This window comes from Anneissia japonica, unplaced genomic scaffold (genome assembly GCF_011630105.1).
Source record: "Anneissia japonica isolate Jap-2015-1 unplaced genomic scaffold, ASM1163010v1 scaffold284975_len822289_cov185, whole genome shotgun sequence".
NCBI classification, from domain to species: Eukaryota; Metazoa; Echinodermata; class Crinoidea; order Comatulida; family Comatulidae; genus Anneissia; species Anneissia japonica.
In genome coordinates this window covers 737414-764289 of record NW_022699685.1, presented here as the reverse complement: position 1 = coordinate 764289, position 26876 = coordinate 737414, and the positions used below count along the sequence as shown (strand labels likewise).

The 26876-nt window shown below is 33.7% G+C and overlaps 3 protein-coding genes across 8 annotated transcripts in view; 2 read left to right on the top strand and 1 right to left on the bottom strand.

The window, feature by feature from the left end:
* Positions 1 to 247: 247 nt before the first annotated feature.
* Positions 248 to 7844, bottom strand: LOC117103075 (esterase OVCA2-like). 6 transcript variants are annotated; one of them, XM_033243565.1, is made up of 10 exons: positions 7664 to 7844; positions 7153 to 7199; positions 6656 to 6678; positions 5776 to 5846; positions 5491 to 5541; positions 4957 to 5091; positions 4376 to 4441; positions 3885 to 4025; positions 3323 to 3382; positions 248 to 926 (listed from the first exon to the last, which is right to left on the bottom strand). In XM_033243565.1, exons 1-10 carry the CDS (start codon positions 7827 to 7829, stop codon positions 838 to 840), a joined length of 849 nt encoding a protein of 282 aa, XP_033099456.1. In that variant the 5' UTR covers positions 7830 to 7844; the 3' UTR covers positions 248 to 837. The 6 variants fall into 6 exon arrangements, with proteins under 6 accessions (XP_033099456.1, XP_033099457.1, XP_033099460.1 ...); XM_033243566.1 differs by having other exon boundaries at positions 7591 to 7768; XM_033243569.1 differs by having other exon boundaries at positions 7646 to 7728.
* Positions 7845 to 7878: 34 nt separating this feature from the next.
* LOC117103076 (pyrroline-5-carboxylate reductase 1, mitochondrial-like) lies at positions 7879 to 21850 on the top strand. The gene is made up of 6 exons (XM_033243571.1): positions 7879 to 8015; positions 15032 to 15096; positions 16107 to 16286; positions 17083 to 17295; positions 18173 to 18265; positions 18581 to 21850. Exons 1-6 carry the CDS (start codon positions 7949 to 7951, stop codon positions 18773 to 18775), a joined length of 813 nt encoding a protein of 270 aa, XP_033099462.1. The 5' UTR covers positions 7879 to 7948; the 3' UTR covers positions 18776 to 21850.
* Positions 21851 to 25245: 3395 nt separating this feature from the next.
* Positions 25246 to 26876, top strand: part of LOC117103093 — a 4788-nt gene continuing 3157 nt past the window's right edge. Inside the window, exon 1 of the mRNA XM_033243593.1 lies at positions 25246 to 25621. Within this exon, the coding sequence (XP_033099484.1) occupies positions 25285 to 25621 (337 nt within the window). The 5' untranslated portion in view covers positions 25246 to 25284. The remainder of the gene's footprint in view (positions 25622 to 26876) is intronic.

Here is a 26876-nt window from a genome sequence, read left to right as displayed (position 1 = left end):
TTCTTGTGCAAAACATGCAGATGTATTGGATTATTCTTAATATTATTGTAGGCAGAATTATCCTAATTATTATTCTCATAACAAAACGATTAGATGAAGCAGTTCCCATTACAATACTATTATTATAACTAAATTAGGAAAAACGGAACAATGACGAGAAATGATTCTTAAATTAATGGGAAATTAATGTACTGTCAAAATCTGAAAAAACAAAAAAACACACTACAAATTTAGGACAATAACATAATACTGTACAAATCCTTTAAAAATATTTATTTTATTATACAGGTGAACAAATCAAGAGAAGAACAACATTATCAAAGTAAATTTAAAGCAAAACAAAATATTAATTAAAAATACTAATTATTAAACTCACTAGAATAAGAAGCAGGTCTAGATTTACATTTACATTTGCTCCTGGATTTGATCATAAAATGTGTTTTTGAAGCAATTTAAACAACATTCAGTGGAATTGAGGTAAGGTCTTGGAATAATTAATTCACCATCCCAAACTGCAGCCAGGGTAGATATAGAGTATGAGGGATAATTTGATATGTCAGCCGTAAAATTCTGCCGCATTATTATATCAGATTTCTATGCACACAACCTAATACATCAACAGTTGATCCAAAGGCTGGAGTATCCTGGAGTGAGTTGTGAAGGAAAGTTATAAATTTGTTTTATTCTCGAATTGAGTTTGGCTAATTATTCTTACACTTGCCGAGTGGATTTAACACATCAAATTATAAATTTTTTTTTAATCTATCACCTATCTTTAGAATTGTTTACCATTACAAACTCTTTTGTAAATATAAAACAATAAGGTTGTGATTCCTATCACGAATTCTTAAGCTTCCTCTCTACATAAGGACTGAGAAATTCCACATAAACTTTCTTTTGAGGTGATGAGGCAGGTACAAAGTGACCTAAACAATATAAAAAGTATGAAGTAAGTGAGCAAGGCATTGTGCATAAAGTGAATAATGCACAACTGAACAGAATAGGGTACCGTGCATGAAATTATAATGCACAACTCAAATGAATAAGGCACAGTGTATGGACTGAATAATGCACTACTCAATGGATTAAGGCACAGTGTATGGACTGAATAATGCACTACTCAATTGAATAAGGCACTGTGCATGAACTTAATCATGCACAACTCACCTGAATAAGGCACTGTGTATCAACTGAATAATGCACAACTCAACTGAATAAGGCACAGTGTATGGACTGAATAATGCACAACTCAACTGAATAAGGCACAGTGTATGGACTGAATAATGCACTACTCACATGAATAAGGCACTGTGTATCAACTGAATAATGCACTACTCACATGAATAAGGCACTGTGTATCAACTGAATAATGCACTACTCACATGAATAAGGCACTGTGTATCAACTGAATAATGCACTACTCACATAAATAAGGCACTGTGTATCAACTGAATAATTCACTACTCAAGTGAATACGGTATTGTGCATGAACTTAATAATGAACAACTCACATGAATTTAAGGCACTGTGCACAAACCGAATAATACACAACTCAAGCGAATAAGTCATTGTGCATGAACTTAATAGTGCACTACAATTCAAGCGAATAAGGCATTATTTTTGAAATACATCATAGGCCCAATGGAAATAAGTTTTTTTAAAGAATTTCTTTAGTAAGCCTAGGATTTTTTTTTTTGTTCATTGGTTTGGCTTTGCATATAGGAATGTGTTGACTTTTTATTTCAATTCCTGAATAAAATGAAATAAAACACTACACTTCAAGTAAATAAGTAGTCATCATCTTCATAAAGTACAAAGCACAAGGGAAGGGGTCACCAGTGTACCTTTTATGAAATTGAAAAAAAAGTGACCGAAAAATGTTAACAATCATCATTTATTATGTACTCATTTATGGGATGGGGGTGTCACAGAAAAGATTATGTTTTGTACTCTCTTGAATTTGATGAAAATATGGATGATCACTAAGGTACCAATCGCGAATGAATATACTCTACAACATGCTTTCATTCTAAAAATAGTACATTCTATTTTCCTCATCATTAAGTCACACCAGTACTTTCATTGAAATTGTCTAAAAGGGGAAATCGACTGAGGGGAAGGCAGCTGGGGGTAAAGTAAAACACGTAGATATGTCAATTACAGGTGATTTAGCACAAAGGTAGTTAATCATTAACTTCCTCAAGTTATTTCAATATTAAAAGTCTAAAATTATCTTGTATGAAGATAATCTGTAGCATCTAAGGTAGATACATATAGAAGGTCCATATTGTATTTAGGAAATGAAATGTTGCAATTATTAGAGCATACTGTAGTTTATTTATATTGATCTTCAATTTTTTTTTTTTTTTATTTCTTCGGGCAGTGCTCCATTTTTTTCTTTTTCGTCAAGTGTAGCTGCACCTTGGAATAGCCTGCTAGATAGATAGATCATTATAAGTGCTACAGTATATTATTTTTCTTTTCCTTGGCATAATTTGATTTTCAATGAGGTTGAATTTGATTGGATTGGTGAATTCAGACCAGTTTGCCCCAAAATCTTCTTCTGCATGTAGGGCAGCATATTAAAGAATATCTTTATGCAATTACACATGAACAAAATAACTGGTTACTAAAAGATACACTGTCTGTCCAAAAAAAAAGAAGAAAAAAATCAGAAAAACCTCAAAAATGCAACTTATAATTTAAAGATCATTTAAAAGTGTCAAGAAAGCATTCCACTTCCAACCATAAACCAGAAAGTATTCTATATGACTTGCATACAATAGTTACTGAGGCTTGCAATGGACTACTTGATCAGTTGGTGAATGCTATAATTACTTATCAAAAGAGAATGAATTAATTTGGCAAAACAAAATCTGTAAAAGCTTTATTTAGTATAGAAGGTAATTGAGTCTGAGAATGAAGGAAGTCTACAGGTACTATCCATGTATCCTTCAAAGTACAGTAAACCAATACCGCTCTACGCTAATGTAAACAAATAGTGAAATACTTACGGTCCAGACTGAATATAGTGTTCAAATTGTTAGTACATGTCGGTAATTACCCCATCTATCGGATTCCGTTAAAAAACTTGAAACACAGAGATCTCCGTGTTTGCCGGTCAAGCATTGCTTTATCAAACACAGAGATCTCTGTGTTTGGCGGGCAGAGTGTTAATAAAGAAGGTATAACAACCTACAGAGGCTGGGGAATAGACCTAAGTTTCGCCTCAGCTCTTTAGAAAAGAATTCTAGTCTTGCAGATAATTGAAATAAAAAATAATTTTAAAATTAGCATTCAATGAAATGCGCAAGGCACCCACCTCCAGAATGTCCGAGAGTTTGTGGTTCAACAAAATATTTCAGTAATTGTTCACTCATTTCTAAAAATAAAACAAAATCCACCATATTAATGTATAATTTATGCTGGTAAAATGTATTTTCTGGAACTACGTACAAAACCATAACATGCACTCCCTCTCAAACACACTGCCAACAAGTGGGCGGAGGGGGAGGGGAAGGGGTAGGGAATTTGTATTCTTTTTCTTAATTTAGTACATAACATTGATATGCACTGAAATTTAAAAGTTTTGTGTCAAAATGGGGAGAAGGGGCACATTCATCAGTTCCCCCTCCCCTAATTGGATCAGTGCCTGCAAATCATAATTTTTAAATACTATTATAGCATATAACTTTTAGGAAGGAAAAAAGTTTATTATTCATGATAAACTGTAGAGGGCGCTATATGCATTTTCATTGAAATGTGAATAGTGACATACTACAAAGACAGCTGTGGTTTATTTTTTGTAATAAAAAGTTTGATGAAAATTAAAAGAAATTATCTAATCAAGAAGAAAGGAATGAAATACTGGCTACATTTCTTACCTTTGGGTATAACATTATCGGTGTCACCAAATACATGTAATGTTGGAATGGTAATAGGTTGATCGTACAGTGAATCATGCATACTATTAAGACTTTTAAAACCAGCAACTAGAATGGCGAAATCAAAACTAAATCTTGAATCTGTTGAAAGGTCAAAAACAGAAATTACAATATAAGTAAGAAGTGTTAAAAATCAAAGAATAAATAAATTATTCAGGTAATTTCAATATGTTGAAATTTATTCTACCTTATTGGTATGTTTTATTCTAATTGTACTTGATAAAGTTATCAACAATAATCGACGAAAGCTAGCAGTAAGTTAACATCCATTGTGTTTGGATTATTAACAATCAAAACAGTTCTACAATAATAATATTAATAAAAATATACTCTTTTATGTAAAAGAAAAGATTTCAATAAAAAATACCAAAATATAAATTGCTGTTTTTCATTACTATTTAGTATTTAATTATGTCTTTGCTGGGTCTTACCTCCTTTACATTGTAATGAACATATAAAGGAGACCATAGACGCACCTTGGCTGAATCCTAGAATTCCTGCAATACAACCAACAAGAAAAAAATGAACCTTCTAATTAATCACATAGCAGCAAACATATCTCTCCACTCTTCTCTTAATCTTAAAAATGTTGCAGCTCAACATTTTGCAATTTTTATGTTTAGATATGAAGTACTGTATTCTACTTGTTATATGAAAAAAAAAAAGCTGGTAGCCCCTCCTGATATAATATAAGGTAATAAAAACTGAGTAAACATAAACATAAAAATTAATATAAAGCGCTATAAGTCAAGTTATGTTACTATTTCATTTTCATTTTTGAAATTTATTTTGATACTGAAGTATAAAATTATATATGTTAGACAATATTTGTTGTCTACCAACTCTTCACCGAGAAAATTGAATTACGAATTAAGAATTATTATTCATAATTGTGATGCTAATGTTATAGAAATCAAAATATATATAATTATCATTATTATATCTACAATTTCTACATGTGATAATGTTTAGGGAATGAACCAAATTTTAATATAAGATAATTGTGACTAACCATCAAAGGGACCATGCTCTTTGACTGCATCCACTACCACCTGCACAGACTCTTCATATCCTTCACAAAATGTACTATCTTCCCGAGCATTAAAGCATTGATTAGGCTTAGAAAACCACCAGCCTAGCTGATCAACTATATTAAGGTAATGATATCAACAACAAAAAAAAACAATAATACAACGATAATAAGTAGAAAAAAAGTAAAAATAATCTTTATACAGTACTTTCTAATGATGATATTGATAAAAAAAAATCATAAATGACTTGAAAATCAATGATTGTAAATGTAGTAATGTTAATAGTTTTCAGTTGCATGGCAAATGTTTCAATAGCAGTGCTTAATCAAGAGTATATTACCCTGTGTGTAACAAAATACTTTACGGTACCGGTTTACAACCCCTAATTATCAAATCAACTTGGTTGGCCTTCCCCTAATATACTATCTTCTGTTAATTGTGCATGCAGTTAAACACAAAAACTATGAACTGCAAAGATGCTGAATTTGAATAAAGTAGTAGTAGTAATTTCTTACCATTTTCATCATTGTCTGTTGAAGATATTGCATTTGGAGCATCAATGTACACTGAAAAAATTTAGAAGACCAAAGGTAAAGAAGTTGTTGATTTTCCCATTCACACACACACACACACACACACAAAACACATTTTTAAAAATGACATGAATATTCAGCATATTTTCTTTCTGTCTTACATTATGTATATTTTGGTATCCAGTACCATAAGTGAAGATGTTTTATCACTTTTGGTTTGGATTTTAAAAAGGAATTTTAAAACATGTTCAGTACTGTAAGGCTTACCAAATTCAGCCTGCTTTTTTAAAGCTTTTCTAAGTGAGCCGGTTTTTTCACGAAAGGCTTTTGCATTCTGCCTTAAAAAAAAAAGAAGATTTTTATGAATAAAATAGATAAACAAATAGTTTATAGTACATATAGCATAAGTTCAAAGTATGAATATCACTATTAAAATGAAACAATTAGTAATGTATGGATTTGGCTTGACTCCCTAATATCAATACTGGTACTGTAATTTTGTAAATTTTTTTTAGAGTTTTTCTTACAGGTTTTATGAAAATAAAAAAACACCAGATTCAATAAAGAATGACGAAAAAATAATGACAGCCAGTGATTGGAGTAAGTCAACAGTAAGAGAGCAGCTTATTAGCTCAGTAGACTAACTACTGGTAGCCACTGTGTGTGAGCTGAACCTTTTTTACATAGCCTTGAGTTCAATTCACATTGCTACTCTTTGTGTTTCAGCTGGAAGGCTGAAATGCAAATGTTAATAGTGCACCATCTTTCATATAGAGACGTTCAAGCCGTTGGCCCTGTCTGCAAGATGGTTCATGTGCAAATTAAAAAAAACGGTATACAACTCATTCCTTGTTTTTTTGTTTTTTTTTAAATCAACAAACAACATATTTATTTATTTATTAAAATTCTCATTCAACAGCGGGAAACCTGCCACTTACAGAATAGAACTTAAAACTACAGTAAGAAAAATAAAATTTCAAATCATTTTCACAAGTCGAAAAAAAAAATAAATAGATTCTGTTAGTATAATGTTCAAAATTATCAAAAAATAAATCAATAGAATTGTCTTTATCAACACAAAAATAATAATGTACACAAATTATATATGTCTCACTTTTCAAGATAAAATATTGTATTTACAGCTTACCTGTAGCCATGGATACACAAAATCTGGAGAAATAAAATATAATTCTTAACATTTTCACATTAAAAAATATGCAAACTATGAGAACCCACACAGACCTATGCTAAATATATTTGGAGTGAATTAAAGTCTCTCCGACGCATTGGTGAGCTTTTAATTTGGGCAACAATGCAACGCTGGAATGGATTCACTCATGCATGACAATCCCACATTTTCCGCACACCGCAGATTTGATAAATTGCGTCCAAGAGTCCATGTGACGAAAAGTTCTTGCATGCGTAGATAGATGACTTTTTAGTGACGTTTAATTATGTTCTACTTGTACTTATTTTTATCTTTGTAATAATGGGTTTTGATGTACTGTACAGCGCTTTGATCTTTTTTTCTAAAGGCGCTATATAAATGCTTTTTAATAATAATAAATAATAATAAGGTGTCATATCATGGAGATCTCTATGATTATATCAGGGAGTTGTTATAGTATCCCAAGCAATATTTACCTTCAGTAAATTGTTCGCAGTCCCTGCTGCTCCTCCTGACATTTTTGCTGAAAAATTTAAACATTACAAACCAAAATGAATACTACTGTTTAAAGTTTAGGCCAGGCTTATGTAACCCTAACCTGCCTATTTTCCATTGTTAGAGAGGATTTACTGAATTGAGACAGGAGTTTCTTTCTGCCCAGCTCCTCTACTGACTGACTGACCTTCCTAGCTTTAGCTAGCTAAATTTCCTTTCTCTATGGCTAGGCCAAGTCTGAGGACCCCCTACTGTGTACTCAACCTACCCAGTCAGGCCTGAGCCTCCTGCCTACTAGCTAGGCCCCAGCCTAGGTAGGCCCAGGGCCCCTAGCTAGGCCTGTCTGTAGGTAGGCCTAGGTAGGGAGGCTACTAGGCCTATTTATACTAGGCCCTAGGCCTACTACCACCACCACTCACTAGTAATAATAAGCCAAGGCCTGACCAGCCGATATCGAAAGCTATCTTCACCCACATTAATTGCTGTTTGTACCTTCGCTGTTTTTTCGATCCCCGCAATTCCCCCTTGCGCTATGTGTACGGTTGCGGTTTGGGTAGTTAACTTGACACGGACAGTTATCATCTATTTGTACCTCAGATGATGCAATCGATGAAGTACGCCACCAACGTATGAAAAGGAAAGTCAAGGAGGGTGCCATGTGTTTCCACTTGGTTTCCAGAACAACAACAGTAAACGTATGGTGCTGTTAATACGTTATTAATGTAACATCAGGGAGGTTTATCACCTTTGTTTAAAAAAATATATCCCATAGGCACCATGAGTCTAGGATTTCTTGGAGCTGGGAGGATCGCTCAAGCACTAGCTCGAGGGTTCATCTCTGCAGGTAGGTAGAGACGCACTGATGATCCAGACAAAAACTAGACTGCATTGGTTGACGGGAAGATTTTCTAGTTCCGACAGCAGAGTTGTTTTTGTTTCTTTTTAGGGAAGGGGCACGGGCTAGCCTAGTGCCTTTTAAAGTCGGTGCCCGGGTTTAAAAGTACTGGCCATTCAGAAAGAATCTCTTGCAAACCAAGTGCAATTAATATCCAATATTTCCAATCGGATCGTGCTCAACATGCATACTCCGTTGGTCTGATCATGCACAAGTACAGCAGGCCTAAAAACACTACACACAGGTTGTGGACGTGGCACACGTACAGATCCATATCCCTGGTGACAGACTTAACAACTTCCGAACAGCTGCTTTGTCACTTGTTTTGTATGGCCTGTACTGTTCTGTACTGTTTTGGTAGGACTAGGAGTGCACTTGGCCTATTTATGGCTTAGTTAGGTGTACAGTGCATTAATACTATACTAAGTATGCAGTTGTTTAAACAAACATGTTGTTTCAAACGGTTATAACTTTGTAAACTATTAAATGCTTGGATCAGCCTTGGATCTGGATATGAAAATATAGGCTAGGAAAATCAAACCGTATGCAACTTTTACATTGATTTTCCAAGTAGGTTGATTAAATTATGCATTGATTGATGTAACTTTATTCCCTGGTGATGCATATTTATTACGCCGTGGCTAGAGATACTGTACCGTATCGGAACTTCCGATTGCTAAAGGTACGGTAAATGATATTACGTCATGATTAGCCAATAGAAACGCCGATACATGCGTGACGTAATTCAGTGCACTGCTGCTGAAGAGTAATGAGTGTGTGTTTTAGCAACGATCGAAGATTCGTTCGTTCGCGGGTGTTGTTGTTAAGCTGTGATTAATATTCTGTAGCCTGAGGCCCTAAAGCAAATAAAAAGGATAGCAGTTTTGCTAGATTTGGCGACATCAAGCGAAAATAAACTATTTTAATAGTAGAAGCCAGGCCTAGGCCTTAACTACTCCTGAAACCTCCTAAGCCTAGCCTAGTAGTACGCCTATAAGTATGCCCTACTAGGCGGGTATTCGGGCTAGGCCCTACTAGGCCTAAGCCTAGCCTTAGTAGACCATTCTCTATGGTAGACCATAAAATACGCAAGAATAACAGAAAGGATTTTTAACCCAAACATTGTGAAGCCCCAATCGAAATACATGAAATGGGCCTGAAGTTTTATGACATAAATTTGATCGTAACTGTTCGCGCCACGTTTCTCATGATCGCGAGGTCGACTTCGCAAAAAAGCCAAAATCGAGTCAGTCATTACTATTGGCTAATCATGACGTAATATCATTTACCGTACCTTTAGCATTCGGAAGTTCTGATACGGTACCGTATCTCTAGCCACGGCGTATTTATTATGTACACTATTTATTTAAGTACTGGGTTTATTGTTGAGAAGGTTTTTTTCACGGGAGATGTTTATTTTTTTGGTGTAAAATGGATACGTATACTGAAATGAACGCCCCTTAATTTCACTGTGAAACTTTACAACACAAAATTAACATAGAAATAATTTAAAAAAATAAAAGACAGAGACCCAATACATTCCAATCAAGATGATCTCAGCTGAGAAATTTAATAAAAAATAATAAAATTAGTTTACTGATAATACTGTATATTCTTGTGTAGAAGTCGTGGCTTAGAATAGCAAATTATGATTTTAAAAAAAAACCGGGGGTCGTCTGATACTCGCAATATAAAGTTTTTTGAATTTTAAAATCATGTTTGTCTTATGTGCAGATAAATTGTCCACAACATGCGAATTTACTACTGAAATGACGCTATCAATTGTTAATGGTTGCCATGTATGCTTGACGAGCCAGAAATGAATGCCATATGTCAAGATTTGAATGCCAAATGCAGGCTTTGGTCCCAGTAGATCGTTTCGAAAGGAGAAATTCCGACGATGGAACAAGGGTTGTCTTATACGCCTAAATCATCCAAAATTCTTCTTGAACTCGGGGTCGTCTTATACACAGATCGCCTTATACGCAAGAATACGGTAAATCACAATCTAGAAAATGCTATATAAGTTGGTATAACAATAATTTCATTTTATCCTCCATGGTGTGTTAAGACACACAAGTTCTCATTATGAATCTATGTACTTGAGAAATTTTGCTCATTTTCAACAAAGTTTTATGGAAACTTGTTCCTTTTCCTGGAATTAAGATTTTTCTGTGGAATACCCTACATCCAACAGACCACTTTATTTAAACACTTATGCCCTCTTAAAAGTTCACCTCTTTAAACAATATCTTTCTTAAATTCCTGGCTTTCATTTTTATTGTTAAGCGCATTGAGGCTTTAGAAAAATGTGCTATCAAGGTTAAATTATTATTATTATTATTATTATTATTATTTATTATCATATTATTATTATTATTATTATTAATATCATTATTACTGTTATTATTATTGCATCCTCTCTTATTTATTTTTTATTTGGATTGTAGCTGAAACCTGAGTCAACCTATGTTAGTACCATATAACTGAAAGGGAATGTGCTATCAAGGTTAAATTATTATTATTATTAATTATTATTATTATTAATTATTATTATTATTTATTATATTATTATTATTATTATTATTATTATTATTATTAATATCATTATTACTGTTATTATTATTGCATCCTCTCTTATTTATTTTTTCTTTGGATTGTAGCTGAAACCTGAGTCAACCTATGTAGTACCATATAACTGAAAGGGAATGCACACAATGCCAAGATTTGACTATCATTCCAAGAAAGCTGTTCTGATAATAATTTATTATCAAAATTGATTTAGGAAAAAAATCTGAAAACAAATGAAATAATGTTACTTCTGAAGAGGTAAAAATAATTAAATGCAAAAGAAATCTCTCATTCTCCATCATCATCATTTAACTAAAATTTACCATAGTGCCTAATGTTATTTGTAAAAAGTCATCATGCCATTTCTTCTTAACGTGTTCTGTCTTTCGACATTATGCTTTCCACAATTTGTTTCCATTTGTTTCTAATGCCATACAATAGGCCAAAAATGTAGATTGTAATTTCAAATGTAAAATTAATTGTCCACAGTGAAAAGAAAATTATTGCCACCCAGCCTTGAAGTTTTCCACCCAGTCTAAAGTTAATTTCATGGGCCATCACCTACACTTAATAACCCACTTTGCCATCCTTAAAATCCACTCTTACCAATATTATCACCCACCCACCCTTAAAATGTGAGGTCTCACCACGAAATGAGACGCATCGTTGGTGAAATCATTTTGAGATAATCACCAAAATAGGCCAAAGTCAAAATTTTTACACAATTTTGACTTTAATGTTTTTTGATAACTTGATATTTATATTTAATGATTGTATACTTTTTAAGTGAATTTTCTTACTAAAACAGTGTTCTTTGCGCATATTCTGTAATTCTAGTCCTATTATTTATATAGGTTAGTTTATCTTGGAGGCCGATTTTCTCAAAATGTGGTTCTTTTTGATCTCTTTATTTATTATCTGTCAATGGTAGCAGAGCGAGATGGAAAATTTCCACAATTCTCCGAAACTCCAAAATAACAATTACGATAAGTTGGAAGAGAGATTTAGAGCTATGGAGTCGAGTCACGAAAATGTTGAAGAACAGACAGGCCCTGGCGGTGTGCTTGATGCTGGACGGAAAGTACAAGCAGGCGAGTGAGGAGCTCAGTATAGAGGAGCTGAATGTAGACGTTGGGCTGAAAATCCTAACGGATCATAAGTTAGACAGCATCTTTCAGAAAGAGGTGAAAACTCGTATGTATGATGCATATTTGAGTTTTGAAAACATAGAGTGGAAGACTGACAGCATAAATGATTATATTATTGAGTTCGACTCAGCATATGCAAAAGTGAAGACTTTAAACATGGATTTGCCTGAACCAGTCCTAGCTTTAAGGCTATTGGAAAGAGCAAGAATAAATGAGAACCAATGCCAACTATCATTGTCTGCATGTACAGATTTAAATTTTGCTGAAACGAAAGGTGTTTTGGCTCGTATCTTTGGAGGTACTGACTTGCCACTGGCTATGAAGCATAGGCCTAGGCCTACAGATGAGGACGCGATTAAAGAAAGAAGAAGTTATGTTTGAGTCGTTTCGTCGACCTATGTACAATAATAGCTATAGGCCTAAGCCAAAATACCGTGAAGATGACAAACCAGTCAGGAAACAGAATCCCCTAAATAGATTTGGAAAAGCAACTCGTTGCAGAGTATGCCAGTCTATAATGCATTATGAAAGACATTGTCCACATAAAGAAGAATGCATAATGACAGAACAACAAGGAGCAAGCTAGGGTGAGTTGGATGTTTCGATATCACTATTGCTCGAAAGTGAAGTACTTTTCACAGAAATTGCCACATGTGCAATTTTGGACACTGCATGCACAAAAACAGTATGTGGAAAACAGTGGCTGGATAATTTTTCTGCCTTGGGTGGAAAAATTTTGTCTTCTCAAATTAGTAAATTTGGGTATGGTCCCAAAGTAACATCAACACAGAAGGTTGTGATAGCTGCAAAACTTGGTTCAAATAAATGTACTAAATTGAGATAGAGGTAATACCTGTAGAGATACCAGCTGCTTCTTAGTAAAAGTGCACTCAAAAAGGCAGGTTGTAAAATGAATTCAATTGATGATGTTGCAACATTTTTTGGTGAGAATATTGCACTGAAACTTACTCCAGCAGGACACTATTGTGTTGATGTGCTAGATTCTAATGATGAAGATATTTTTGAAGTTTACACAAGCACAGTTTTTGACAATTGTAGTGTAAAAGACAGGAAGCAGAAGCTTCAGAAGTTACATTTTCAGTTTGGACAATGCTTCCACAAATAAGTTAACTCAATGGCTGAAATCAGCTGGGATTAATGATAAAGGAATATTTATGGTTTTGCAGGAAGTGATCGAGAACTGTGAGATTTGTAAGAAGCTAAAAAGAACACCACCAAAACCAGCAGTTGGACTGTCATGGGCAAGGGACTTTAATGAAACAGTTGCTGTTGACCTACATTAGTTAGATAAAAGTTTATGGTATTTACATATTATTGATGAATATAGTAGGTTCAGTGCAGGTTGTATTGTTAATAATAAAGAACCTAAAACATTTGTTAACATGTTTATAAAGCACTGGATAGGTATTCATGGAGCTCCCAAGAGAATGATAAGTGATAATGGGGGTGAATTTGACAACTTGTTGGTTAAGGACATGGGAGAAAATTTTAATATTGAGATTGTAACTACTGCTTCTTATAGCCCTTGGTCTAATGGTACAGTATCTGTGAGAAACATAATGGTGTATTAACTGAGATACTAATGAAACTAAAGAAAGTCATAATTATGACTGGGAAACCTCGCTCTGCTACCATTGACAGATAATAAATAAAGAGATCATATGAAAAACTGTTGCTCAACTATTTATTCACTTTCACCCACCGAGACCATGACCGTCGAGTGCCGGCCTGCCAAAAAGGATCATGTGAATAAAACTCTGACCTCGGGTCAGATAAACATAAACATTATCACTTTTACACATAATATTTAAATGCTCACATCTCTGGATCTACATATCCTAGTGAAGCCATTCAAAGACCAAATTAAAGCCTATAATGTGATCTACCCAAATATAATATAAACTCAATTTTTGATATTCTAACCATGAGACTCATTTTGTGGTGAGGCCTCACAAATGTCTGTCACAAACCCTTTAGTTTTCTACAGCTGCAACCATGCTAGCCTGCAACATTTAAATATAATTACCGGTGCAGCTTGGTTTTAAACAGTATAGTAGCTCAATGTTAGAATTGTTCATATTAAAACAAACAATACTGTATACACACACACATATTCTAAGGCAGATGAAATTATTCCAACTGGTTTATATGATTTCTCACTCACTACAGCATTTTTTTTTTCTATGTCATCAGTTAATTCAGTTCACTTGGATTTTCCATTCTCAGTATTATTGCCTTGGCCAACTTTCAAGTTTGTCTTTAATTGTCACGTAAATGTTATGCATGAAATTCTTTTTCCACGGTTTAACATACATATAAATGAACTTAAATCTAATAATTAAAGGCTGTTAAAATACAGGATACAAAATAGTTAATATAAAAAATGTAGAGTGATAGAAAGCCAAGCTTGTGAAGCCTATGGTATGAGTCAGTCCCAAGCGTCAATAGCTGTTTACGAGTTGCCAAATTCTGTCGAGAAAAATCAGAATAAACTATGTAAATAAATAAAAGGTGTACATAAAAAATTTGCAAAATTTAACATAAAAAACAAGATGAAAAAATTTAACCTTGGTAGTCGCCTTCTATGTAGCGCCCTCCTGTATATTCCTCGGATTGTTGCATGCCATTATGCTCATAGATAATAAATACTAATGGTATTTAATGCTTATAATTAACATCTCAATGAGATTTGATTGACAGATAAACCAACTAATCAGCGAGCGTCATTTAGTCACATGATCAAAAACTTTTTCTTGGACATTTTAATTTCATTAGACAGATGGTTTAAACCCGAAACATATACGTGAGCCTAGGCCTAGATGTCTATGCATGGTTATAGATACCCAGAGATTTACACGAGCAGTGCGCATCAGTGGCTTGGCCTTTGCCGACAACAAAGTTGACTGAATGCAGCTTTTCCCTCTTCCTTTGGGAGCGAAATACAGAGGCTTTTACAACAATTTCCCTGCCATGTTCCATGAAATAGATTAACACTATGAATGTATGATTCATTTGCATACCGCCTACCCTGAATTCTCTTTCTTAAAGAAGGTTGATAGCAAAGAAAATCTTCGCCAACTCGGTAAATCTAGCTGCCATTGTCTAAGGTTTTCGTGAATTTGTTGGCGGGGCTTCGCGTCCTTGTCGACATGTCAATTACATTATAAAAATACTAGTGATGCTACCATGAATTATGAATAGTTTTAAACTTTAACTTGCTTCCAGGAGTGATGCCTGCAGAGAGAATGATGGCCAGTGCTCCTACAGAAAGAGATTTATTAGAAGTAAAGGTGAAGTACAAATAATTTTGTATCATTTTACAATCATATAATTTACAACTTAGGAGGGATTTAAATTCATTTTTATAGTGGTCACATACTGTACAGTATATTAAATGGGTGAATGTTGGTTGAAAATGTCTTACAGTATTAATACAATTTTGATTTAAGAAACTTGTAGATGACTGGAAAGGCTACTCTCGGGTTGTATTTTCTTGGTAAAAAAATATTCTTTTGTCGATTGATCTTGACATAATGAAGTGAAGTAGGGTCAGCCTTGCCTAAATGTTTAAAATGTAGTGACTGAGTAACCATTTGATATTAAACACTAAGCAATTGTAGTCTATCTATTCAAGGAATATACATTTAAGTAGTATCATAATGCAAGATCTTTTTAATTGGCAAGTTTCAGTTTTCAAATACAAGCTGATAAATTATTTAAAGCTATTGTTTAAGTTTGTTTGCTCAATATGGAAATTTCTCATGATTTAAATATATCTTGGAAATTTGAACAAATAAAATATTGTAAAACACTGTGCAAACATCTTGTTTTGTAGGTTTAATCAAAGGTGTAAATATGTTTATGCAAAAAGCTCTATAAATATCTTGTTTTTAAGCTTTAGTAAATATGTTTTAATAAATAGATTCATTATTATTCTAGTTCTTCAAAATCTACAATATTTGACATTTAACATGAAAAAAATAATTATTTATAGATAAAGCGATTGCTCTTGATGACTGAAGAATAAGTGGCTTTTTAAGTTATACAGTAATATTTAGAGCAAACCAAAAGCATTATTTAAACTTCTAATTACTTTTTAGGATTTAAACATTTAACACTTGGTTAAATTTATTTCCTGAACATTAAATTGGTTTATTCAATGATTGTGCCATTTACATGTCAATGTTATGTCAACCTTAAATGCACCACATACAGTACTCGCACAATATATATATATATATACGTTTAAAGAATAAGATTAATGAAATAAAAGTAATTTCAATTTTTTTTTTTCAACCAGAAAATTGGACTTGGTATTACACATGAAAACAAGGAGATATTGCATTCCTCTGACATCATTTTCTTGGCAGTGAAGCCAGGTGTTGTCTCTAACGTACTGACAGAGATTGCTCCATGGGTCAACAGTGACCATCTGGTGGTATCACTAGCAGCAGGCATTACGATTGACTTCATTGAGAAAGTAAGGACTTAATTTGGAGTAATCCCTTCCTGTTACTGTTTATTTACTTGTACTGGTATGCATTTATAATACACCGCTTCCTTGAGGTTATAAAGTGCAGTTCTATTCCCTGGTCATAAGGACCTCGTGTTTTAGCGCAGGAGCAGGCAACCCCACCAGGTACCCATTTATACTCAAGGGTAGAGAGAAGCAATGCAGATAAAGTGCCTTGCTCAAGGACACAAGCAAAATGCACAGCGAGAGATTGAAAAAACCCTAACCTTGAGGTTGGGAAGCCAAACACTTCTTCCCACTGCACCAAACGGCATTGCACAGTCTGTGTCTTTGACTGGAGGGCTAAATACAAGATAAGGCAGTTTAGAGTACTCTCTTTGAAGAGACATTTAAAGCTGTTTGCCCTGCACGCTTTATGAAGATTGTACCACGATTTTTTACCATGCACATATGTTATTCGACACAAGGTGGTGTGTTATTGAAACTTGAATTTCAACTAACCAGCCGAAACAACACAAGGAGAGCAGTAGAATCGGCAACCGATGTTATGTAAAGATCTAAAGGGTGCATCGTAGACATGATGATACAAATCAATCAGAAAGGCTTCACTGTTCGACCAAGAAATCATTGCCAACGTCCTGCATTGAGACTGTGTACTATTTTATTGAAACGAGTCTTAAGCTGATTTACCTATAAAGCTGCTCTTTTCTATTAATGTTGAGATAAAATTTATTTTGATAATTAAAAAATTAAAAGGAATTACAATTTTGATTTATTGATTGATTGATTGATTGCTTTTCAGAAACTACCATCATCCACAAAAGTGATTCGAGCCATGCCGAACACCCCATGTCTAGTCGGGGCAGGGGCAACGATGTTCAGTTGTGGTGGAAATGTTCAGGATCGTGATCGAGCCATTGTCAACACTTTCTTCTCAAGCTTAGGTTACTGCGCAGAAGGAGATGAAAGTCTTATCGATGCTTGCATGGCCATCAGTGGAAGTGGCCCAGCATTTGTAAGTGTCGATTTTGATGGCGGGAGAGGTGGCAATGGTGGTGGATAGTAATTAAGATAAAGATGTTGAGGATGATAATAGTAATGATAATAAATTTTATATAAATTTTATATTAAAATGTAATGGTAAATTAAGCACAGTTGACAGAGTAGTTTTGATTTAAGCTCTCATCCGAAAGGATCAGAGGTTGAAACCATGGCTGTGCATTTTTTTTGTTTCTGACACCAATTTGCTGATTGTTGATACAGTATTATGCTAGTTTCCATAGGCGATTGTCCTATGATGTTGTGGAGAAGTAGCTTGGTGGAGATGTAGCTTGGTGGTTAAGATGGTTGCCTTCCAACCAAGGGTCCTGGGTTTAAATTCTTTGACAGCATAGGATTTTTTCTCACGACTAAGAACGAGGCCACTGCCTAAGCCTCATTAGAGAGACTTAGCTGATAAAGCATCACATTATTTCATTTATTTAAGAGGGCCACTGTGCATCAGGATATGCTGAAAGGGTTATTCTCTATAAATATGGGTTTTTTTTAATGGTGAGGTAATGTTAGATTCACCTAAGAATCATGACATTATGTAGCTATGAATCTGCCACTTTTATTAAAGATGCCAAATGGACTAATCTATAAATAACCTACAAACAAAGAATACCAATCTAATTGGAGCGAATAAGCAAGCCAGCCTCACATGCTCTCTTTGCCTTCACTTCAAGACCCAGAGTGAGTCCTTGGTAGTACAGATCTCAGCCTCTAATTAATGATAATATCACTCAGCCACTAATTAATAATAATATATCTGCATAGCCTTTTCATATTCATGCTTTGTCACTACTTAAAAAATGTATAAGCTCTATAGTATGATTTTTGTTTTCTTGCAGGCTTTTACTGCCATAGATGGATTAGCTGATGGTGGAGTTAAGATGGGATTGCCAAGATCTTTAGCAATAACGCTTGCTGCCCAAACATTACTTGTAAGTTTATTACAATTTCATATTAATCAGTCTTTGCTTGAAACCTGACTAATGATTAAAAGTTTATGTTTAAGAAATTCATTAAAAACAAAATTAATTGTTCTGGACAATAATTTTTAGATTGCTATAGTAAATTTTATTTTGTAGTATTATACTTATATAATTTATAATTTAAAGAAAGGCAAAAAACAGTTTTAGTTGTAGTGGATATAAAAGTGATATAGTGACATTTATGATACTGATGATATATGCAGTAGAATATAATGTTAATGTAATTGGATACCAAATCAAGTTTTTTCTATCTCTTTCTTATAGGGAGCAGCCAAGATGCTTCTGGAAACAAAGTGTCATCCCTGCGAACTAAAAGATGATGTCTGCTCCCCAGCTGGAACAACAATTGAATCTATCTACCAATTAGAGAAAGGTGGATTCCGAAAGTGCCTTATAGAAGCAGTTGAGGCCTCATATAAGAGGGCAAAGGAAATTCAAGCCATTGCTAAAGAAATCTGATCCATTTTCATCTTTTGTAATATTAATCCTACTGCCACTTGCTTCTGTAATAATCCTTTCGGAACAAGAACTTATATGTGTACCAGGGTAGGAAGCTTGCTGATCTTGCACTGCACGCCTAACTGGGATCTTTGGTCTCTTTTATTTATTTATTTATTTATTGCACATCCAACAGTGTATACACCAATTACAGGATGAAAATATAAAGTATAAAATATAAAAACTTACACAATATCAATGGAAACCTAAAGTTATTTTAAAATATAATAAGATTATTTTACAGACTCAAATGTGATAGACTTAAACTACAATGAAAAATATCAAATTCAGGATTATTACAAACACAATTATTATAAAACAAAGACAGTCTACAAAAAATACTATTTTTACAAACATTAACACGTGAGAATTGTACATTTAAAATAGGCTTAGAACGAAGTCTACGAACAGGGACATTAAGATAGAAATTAGAAACAATATTACAGGTAAACATTGAATTTAAACACTTATATAAAAAAGTAGGTCATTAATTTGTCTTGTAATTTTTGAGAAATAATAGGAGTTTGGCAAGGCCAACAGGTTTCTGGGCCGAGAAAACGTAAAAACTTACCATGGACTCTTTCAATTCTAGATGATTGTGTGTCAGATATGGAATTATAGATAACTGAACAAAAATCAAATAAAGGTTGGATAAGAGATTTATAAAGTGCAATTTTTGTGGTTGGAGGAAATTTATGACAACACATGAGCCCAAGTAACCTGTTGGCCTTGCCAACGACATGGTCAACATGAAAAGCAAACATTAGTTTTGTCAATAAAAATGCCTAAGTCTCAATGCCATTCAACATTTTCAAGTGGCTCGTTAGAAATCATGTATTTAAAATTAATTTTAAGAGGCCACTTTAGGCAAAGTGGCCTCTTTTAGGCAAAGTGGCCTGTCTTCTGTAAACTTGCACATCACAAACCTTGTACTTTATTTATAGTATGCAAAAAACAGGAAACTACTAAAATTTTGAAAACCTAATTATCCAGTCCTTAATTATAACCCATATATTTACTATATACCTATATATCATGAAATATATTGCTCACAAATGGTAATATTTGTTTATTTTTCATACCTATCTTTGTGTAACACAGCAAAGATACAATTTATCCCATCATGCTTTTCTCAGTATAACTTCTGAGCATGTGCAGACCTCTCCTAAAGAGACAGAGATTCTAGTCTGGTGTGCAGAGTGAGGTCAGCGAGCTTCCTATTCTGGTACACATAATAAGTCCTTGCTCTGAATGAGTTATCAGAAGTCCTCTTAATAATAGTGCATGCGACTCTTTGTGTTTATGTAAATAGGTGCTCTCTCCCGCAGTCTCTTGCACTTCCATGAGCAATACAAATTCCTCCCGAAACTAACCCATCTCCCATAAATTAAGATTGTTTGTGTCTTTTTACTACTGTTGAATCGTCTTCCAGAGTTAACTTGTCATGGGTATCACCATGTGTACCAAATATCTAACATGTGTTAAGAAAGCTTAATATTAACCAGGAAATAAAACAGATCCTCTAAAGTTGGTTCCCCTAATTTGGGACCTCTGACTTTATGGTAAATGAGGGTTTTATTGCTTTTATGGTTTAAAACCATTTAATTCAGGATGGTAATTTATCTTTATAAATTATGACAATCAGCACAATTCATATATAAGTGTTTTTTTTTCATTTATAACAGGCCTCTTATCGATTATGTAACCTTTTTTTTGTATTCAACATCTAACTGGGTATAGTATTTCATATTAATATACGAAAAAAACCTTTAAATTGTTGACCAATCAAATGTCTTTATTCCCCTTTTTTATATTTGCCTGTTAAAGAAAGCACTTCTTTTCAAATAATTATGTTTCTTTTATATATGTATATTTCTTTCTGTTTTTATTTATTTAATTTTTGACAATAATTTATTTTTGGGTATTTATACTTGTAAGCTTAAAGTATTTATTATTTTTTTCCTGATATAATTTCTGCTTTTAACTAAATATACATTGCTGTATGTTTTGGGACATCATTTAATTTAATACAAATGAAATACAGTAGCACCTTCTTTAGACTGATAAAGCTAGTGAAAGCTTGTGTCTCAATTAAAATGTGTTAGTCTGAAGGTGTACTTATATCATGCTGTTGACTAATACAGCTCTAAATTTTGTATTTAATTGCTCGTTGCATAAACATTATATAACAATCAAATTTACTACTAATTTTCATCAAAACGATTTGTGTAGCAGAAAGTTTTTATTAATATCAACATATATTTAATTGTTTTGATTTTTCTCATTTGAAATGTTTTTTTTTTTTTTTTTTTTTTTTGTGGTTATACCTCAAATGGTAGATTGTATAAAGTTTTACATGATCATGAATATTTAAATTTAAGTAAAAGCGCCATACAAATAATAACATAATTTTTAGCCTACATTCGTTATATTTATATAACAATTATATAGAATTTAAGTACATTAATTACTGCATATATAGCATGTCACTGCATTCAATTCACGTTGCCAGTGGAATTAACATTGCTACATATGTATTTGTGTATTGCATCAACTAACACTAAAACACAGAATTACAGAAAAGGCTTGGAAGAACAATATTGTATCGTTGACATACCAAGTACATTAGGTTATTTTAATCATTTAAGTAACTAAACATGCAAGAAGCCAATTCACAGTTTAAACTACGAATATTGGCTTATACCTTGCTCAACATCCTGAAGGCCGGTGTGGACTGTGGACAAAATGATTTCCTTAAGAAAATCATAAAACTAATATCTGATGACTAGTCCTTCTGCTAGCATTTAATAGTGTGCCTTTATTTCTTACTCTATTAACTGGTCTTTCGTAGACTCTCTGCTTTATTTATACTAGAGGTGAAATTAACCAGAAAACATTACTTGAACCAGAGTTTTAAAATGCTGAAAGCGGAGCGGAAATTGTAGACAATGATGACAGTCAAGTAAATGTCCAATTACTGATTCTCGATTTGTTTTCGAATTTCAGTTTCGAATAAATATTCAATTTTAAAACAGATTTGAATGTGAAACGTTTTATTAATTGATTTTTCTATAAATATGCATTACATTTTAATTTGGTTTTCGAATGTTTTTTTCTAAATATTTTCAAACTACAAATTGCAATTAATTGTCAATTTGCACTCCTTTGGTGTAAAACTAACGAGTTGCTTTCTGAGACCAACATAGACTGGGGCCCTTTTTGGGAAGTCACCACTTATGTGATATGCTCTTTTTTTAAATCATGTTTGCCATCGTATTCTAAATGTTTTTAACAGGCTCTTTTTGGGCAGTCACCAATTCCGTTGGGGGATTTTACATGTAGGCCTACTCATATTTGATGATATCGGCGGTTGATCCAAGAATTTGATTGGGAAAGAATAACGGAGCAAATAGAGATTTTCACAAATGGAGGGTCTAAGAAAATTAATTATTATGGCACCTCTCTAGATGGCTGGAAATTGCACTCACAAAATTTCTCCATTTTAAAAACATGATGAAAAATTTATGGGGCCCCTGGGCCGGCAAGGCCCCCTTTAATTCGGCACTAGATAAAGACAATATAATATATATGTCTTACAATCGATGTTAGAGACACATTCTGTACTTATATATCAACAAAACCCTTTTGAGTCAAGGTGCTGATCGAGGACCTTATGGATGGGGCACTTCGAGAGCGCATAGGCGTTACGCCACTGCTTCTTAATTCACTAATTATTTAATTTCTAAATATGATCTCTAAGGCAGCAATAGCTTGTTTGAATTTGTTTTAGCTAATCTGAAGTTCGTAAAATGCATTTCAGTAACTGTGTCCTAACATTTCGCTTTCTTATTTTCATATTGATAAACACATGATTTCAAGTAATATTTCATTTTCCAACCTGTCTTCATTGACTGAACTTGGAAACTAAAAAAGTAAAGAAACGAAGTTTTAACTTGTTAAACGATGAGTAAAAAACAGCCTATATCCATCCATAGGGGGAAACCTTAACAATGGAAAGGGTTAAAAGCAGTACCCTTAGGCGAATGAGTGTCGTTGAGGGGAAACTTAAACGACGTTAAGAGGAAATCATACACGAAAGAATTTCCCCTTAAGAGCCGAATAAAGGTATGTATAATATATTTGTTTATATACATATATATAGGAATGTGTATAAAAGAATTATACTTCTCTTTCGTTTAAGTGATACTGAACTAGCAATAATGAAATAAAATTAATTGCTCCTGATTCGTTATATTTATACACTTACCTGAAATTTAAGTACATCGGCATTCGATCTATGTTGCCATCGAGATTTACATTACCACATTGGTATTGTGTATTGCAATCAACACTAAAACACTGAATTTCGCAAAAGGCTTGGTAGAAAAATATTGCATTGTTTGAATACGAAATATTCCGGGTTATTTTAATCATTTCAGTAACTGGACATGCAATAAGCCAATTCGAATTTGTTAACTGCGCATGCCCGTATCCAAGGTCAATGGACATAAACCTACAGTGTTGTGTGTATGTTTGTTTATGTCGATTGACTTTGATGTGGTCATGCACAGTTCAAACTACCAATTCGCTTATACCTTGCTCAGCATCCTGAATGCCGGTGTGGACTGGACAAAATAATTTTCTGGTCTGACGAAGGCTTAGGCCTACTACTAGCATTTAATGGTATGCCTTTATTTACATTATTAACTGGGTGGTTTTTTTTTTGTATCTGTGTATTCTAGTGGTGAAATTGACCAAAAGTCATGGCTTGAACAATATGTTTAAAATTATGAAAGCGGAGAGGAAATTGTAGACAAATGATGACAGTGATGTAAATGTCCAGTTACTATTCTTGTTTTTGTTTCTAATTTCTGTTTATAAATCTTCAATTTTAAAACAGATTTGCTTGTGAACGTATAGTAATTGTTTCTTTCTATAAATATAATTAGTTTGGTTTTTCGATTTGTTTCCTAAATATTTTCAAAATCACAAATTGCAATTGCAAAGTCCAACCGAAGTCAAAATATATAAGTATTTTATTTGTATAAAATTCCATTAAAAAATACATTACATTAAAAAGTGAAAAAAGCACGAAAGACTATTTAAAAAAACACACCCGACCAGACAACCACAAAAAGACAGCAGTAAACCCCACCCCGAAGGAGAACAAATTTTGTTGTTACTGTACAAGAAAAGTAAAAAAAAACAAACAAACAAACAAAAAAAAAAAACAAAAAAAAAAAAAACATTGCAGTGAGCAGAGGGAGCGAAGGCCAGAGAGTAACTGAGGGGACATATGGAAAACATGATCTTGATTCTAGATAAGGAAGAGGGCTTTTTATTGAATTTAGCCGTAGATATATGTCTTCTCATTTCTCCGTCTCAATTGGTAGGTGGACCCCGGTTTCGGAATCCAGCAAGCGAATCTTTAACTCTTACTGTCTTTCTTAGCGCTAGCAAACCTCAATAACAATAATAATAATAATAATATTATAAAAAGTGAAAAAAGCACGAAAGACTATTTAAAAAAACACACCCGACCAGACAACCACAAAAAGACAGCAGTAAACCCCACCCCGAAGGAGAACAAATTTTGTTGTTACTGTACAAGAAAAGTAAAAAAAAACAAACAAACAAACAAAAAAAAAAAACAAAAAAAAAAAAAACATTGCAGTGAGCAGAGGGAGCGAAGGCCAGAGAGTAACTGAGGGGACATATGGAAAACATGATCTTGATTCTAGATAAGGAAGAGGGCTTTTTATTGAATTTAGCCGTAGATATATGTCTTCTCATTTCTCAGTCTCAATTGGTAGGTGGACCCCGGTTTCGGAATCCAGCAAGCGAATCTTTAACTCTTACTGTCTTTCTTAGCGCTAGCAAACCTCAATAACAATAATAATAATAATAATAATATTAATAATAATAATAATAATAATAATAATAATAATTATTATTATTATTACTATTATTATTATTATTATTATTATCATCATCATAATGGAGAAATTATTATTATTATTATTATTATTATTATTATTATCATCATCATCATCATAATGGAGAAATTATTATTATTATTATTATTATTATTATTATTATTATTATTATTATTATTATTATTATTATTATTATCATGATCATCAACTTGATAGAGAAAAACATTGTCCTGGACATTAGACAATGTGTGTAGATCTATGTATATTTATAAGTCTAGGAATAATGATACTTTTTCGTAGTGTCTAACTTATTTCCGTAATATGACCACAATTATCCAAAATTTCCTTTAAGCAAAGTTCCGTCGTATAAAAATGATAGTGAAAGTTTACTATTACCCACTCAATCTTTTTTTTTAACATTTAGCTTCCTTGTTGTAATATTGACTAACACATGAAATAAGATTTCATTTTCCTACCTGTCTTCATTGACTGAACTTAAATTTGGGAAAAGGTAAAGATTTAAATTGTTAAACGATGAGTGCAACTCGTTGTGAAACCATCAGGGAATCTACGATGCCGATGCTCGGACACGCACCGGTTGTTCGACAAATACGATATAGTTTGGGCCCAATTAAAACATTCATCATTATGGCAGCGATAAAAATACTTCAAATTGGTCGATCTACATATCATCGTCTTAGACTCTGCCATAGATGCTCTCCATGTGACGACTCCGCTTTACATGAACTCATCGGACTGAATGCGAGTTACGATGACCATACGTCGCTTCAAACAACCTGCGTAGTCTGCGAGAGCCTAAACTGGGGAGAAAAGGGTCAGGTCATACCGATGGACGTCACTATCAGGCCTCGTAAGTTTGTTTTTTATATATATATATATTTTGAAAGGCATATACTTACGTATGTCTTACGCTTGTAGCATAAAAGTCAAATTTTGGTTATACAACCTCACAGTTGAAAATGGGAGACTTTGCATTTAACAATTAACTTTTTATTTTAATTTGAACACCTAGAAGCACGTGTGTCTCGGCTATAGCCTGGCCATCCGTAAAGGTCAGTTTTGTGTCACCGTATCAGGGGTGGCGCGAGGATTTGCCAGAGGGGGTTCAACGTCCACGGCCGATGTCCCCGATGGAAAAAATGGGCGTGGTCGGGCGTGGCTCAAAATCTCTCGATAGAGTTCCTGGGCAAAAAACACTGGCGGATTTGGTGGTGGAGGGGGGGGGGGAGAGGATTAGGGTCTATTTAACACACCTTCCCCGGCTCCCGCCTTTGGACAAAAAAATATGAAAATTTAAAAAAAAATAAAAACAAAGGAAAAAATATCCAGACCTACATTTTCAGGACCTGCGAGCTGAAATTTTGTTTGTTACCGTACAATGGGAAAATAAAAAGTCAGGAAAGCTTATTTCTCACCATCAGGAATCACAATTTTCCCGACCCCCTTTTTCTTTTTGAAGTTCATCGATTCACGGAAAAAAGAATACGTATCCAACTACTCAACTTTTTTTCTTTTTGTATACCGGTGCACACATAATAGGCCTATCTACTGTAACAGGAATGAGAAAAAATTTAACTGACCGTTTTCAATAGGGGAAAACCATGAATTTTGAAGAACTTAAATCGTTTAATCTATTACCTAAATTACAATCTGCTTACCGACAGTACCATAGTGTTGAAACTGCTCTCTTATGTATTGCCAATAGTGTTTTGCTCTCTATTGACAAGTCTAAAGGTGTTATCTTGGTTTTGTTGGATTTGTCATCAGCGTTTGATACAATTGATCACGCTTTATTGCTGAACACGCTTAAAGAATCTTTTGGCATTTCTGACAAAGCTCTCCATTTGCTGTACTCTTACCTTGATTCTAGGTCTTTTCGTGTTAATGTTGGGTCGGAATTTTCCAACACATTCCCTTTGAATTATGGCGTTCCGCAACAGGCCCGTAGCTAGGGGGGGGGGGTTTTATGGTTCGGGCGAACCCCCCTTTTCTAGCGAACCCCCCTGTTTTCTAGCGAACCCCCTCAAATTTTTGAATGAGTCCCACTCGGACGGAATGTCTGTTTTTAACTTACCCAGCATTAAATCAACATTTAGCACCTAATT

Bases quoted from the DNA above. Each gene is read 5' to 3' on its own strand.
- LOC117103075 (XM_033243565.1), bottom strand. From the start codon at position 7,829: ATGGCACCCTCCTTGACTTTCCTTTTCATACGTTGGTGGCGTACTTCA. The intron at 5,542-5,775 runs GTAAGCCTTACA...AAATTTTTTCAG, and splicing joins AAAAAAGCAGGCTGAATTTG to TGTACATTGATGCTCCAAAT. The intron at 927-3,322 runs GTGGGTGCCTTG...TATATTGTTTAG, and splicing joins AACTCTCGGACATTCTGGAG to GTCACTTTGTACCTGCCTCA.
- LOC117103076 (XM_033243571.1), top strand. From the start codon at position 7,949: ATGAGTCTAGGATTTCTTGGAGCTGGGAGGATCGCTCAAGCACTAGCT. The intron at 8,016-15,031 runs GTAGGTAGAGAC...ACTTGCTTCCAG, and splicing joins TCGAGGGTTCATCTCTGCAG to GAGTGATGCCTGCAGAGAGA. The intron at 17,296-18,172 runs GTAAGTGTCGAT...GTTTTCTTGCAG, and splicing joins GTGGAAGTGGCCCAGCATTT to GCTTTTACTGCCATAGATGG.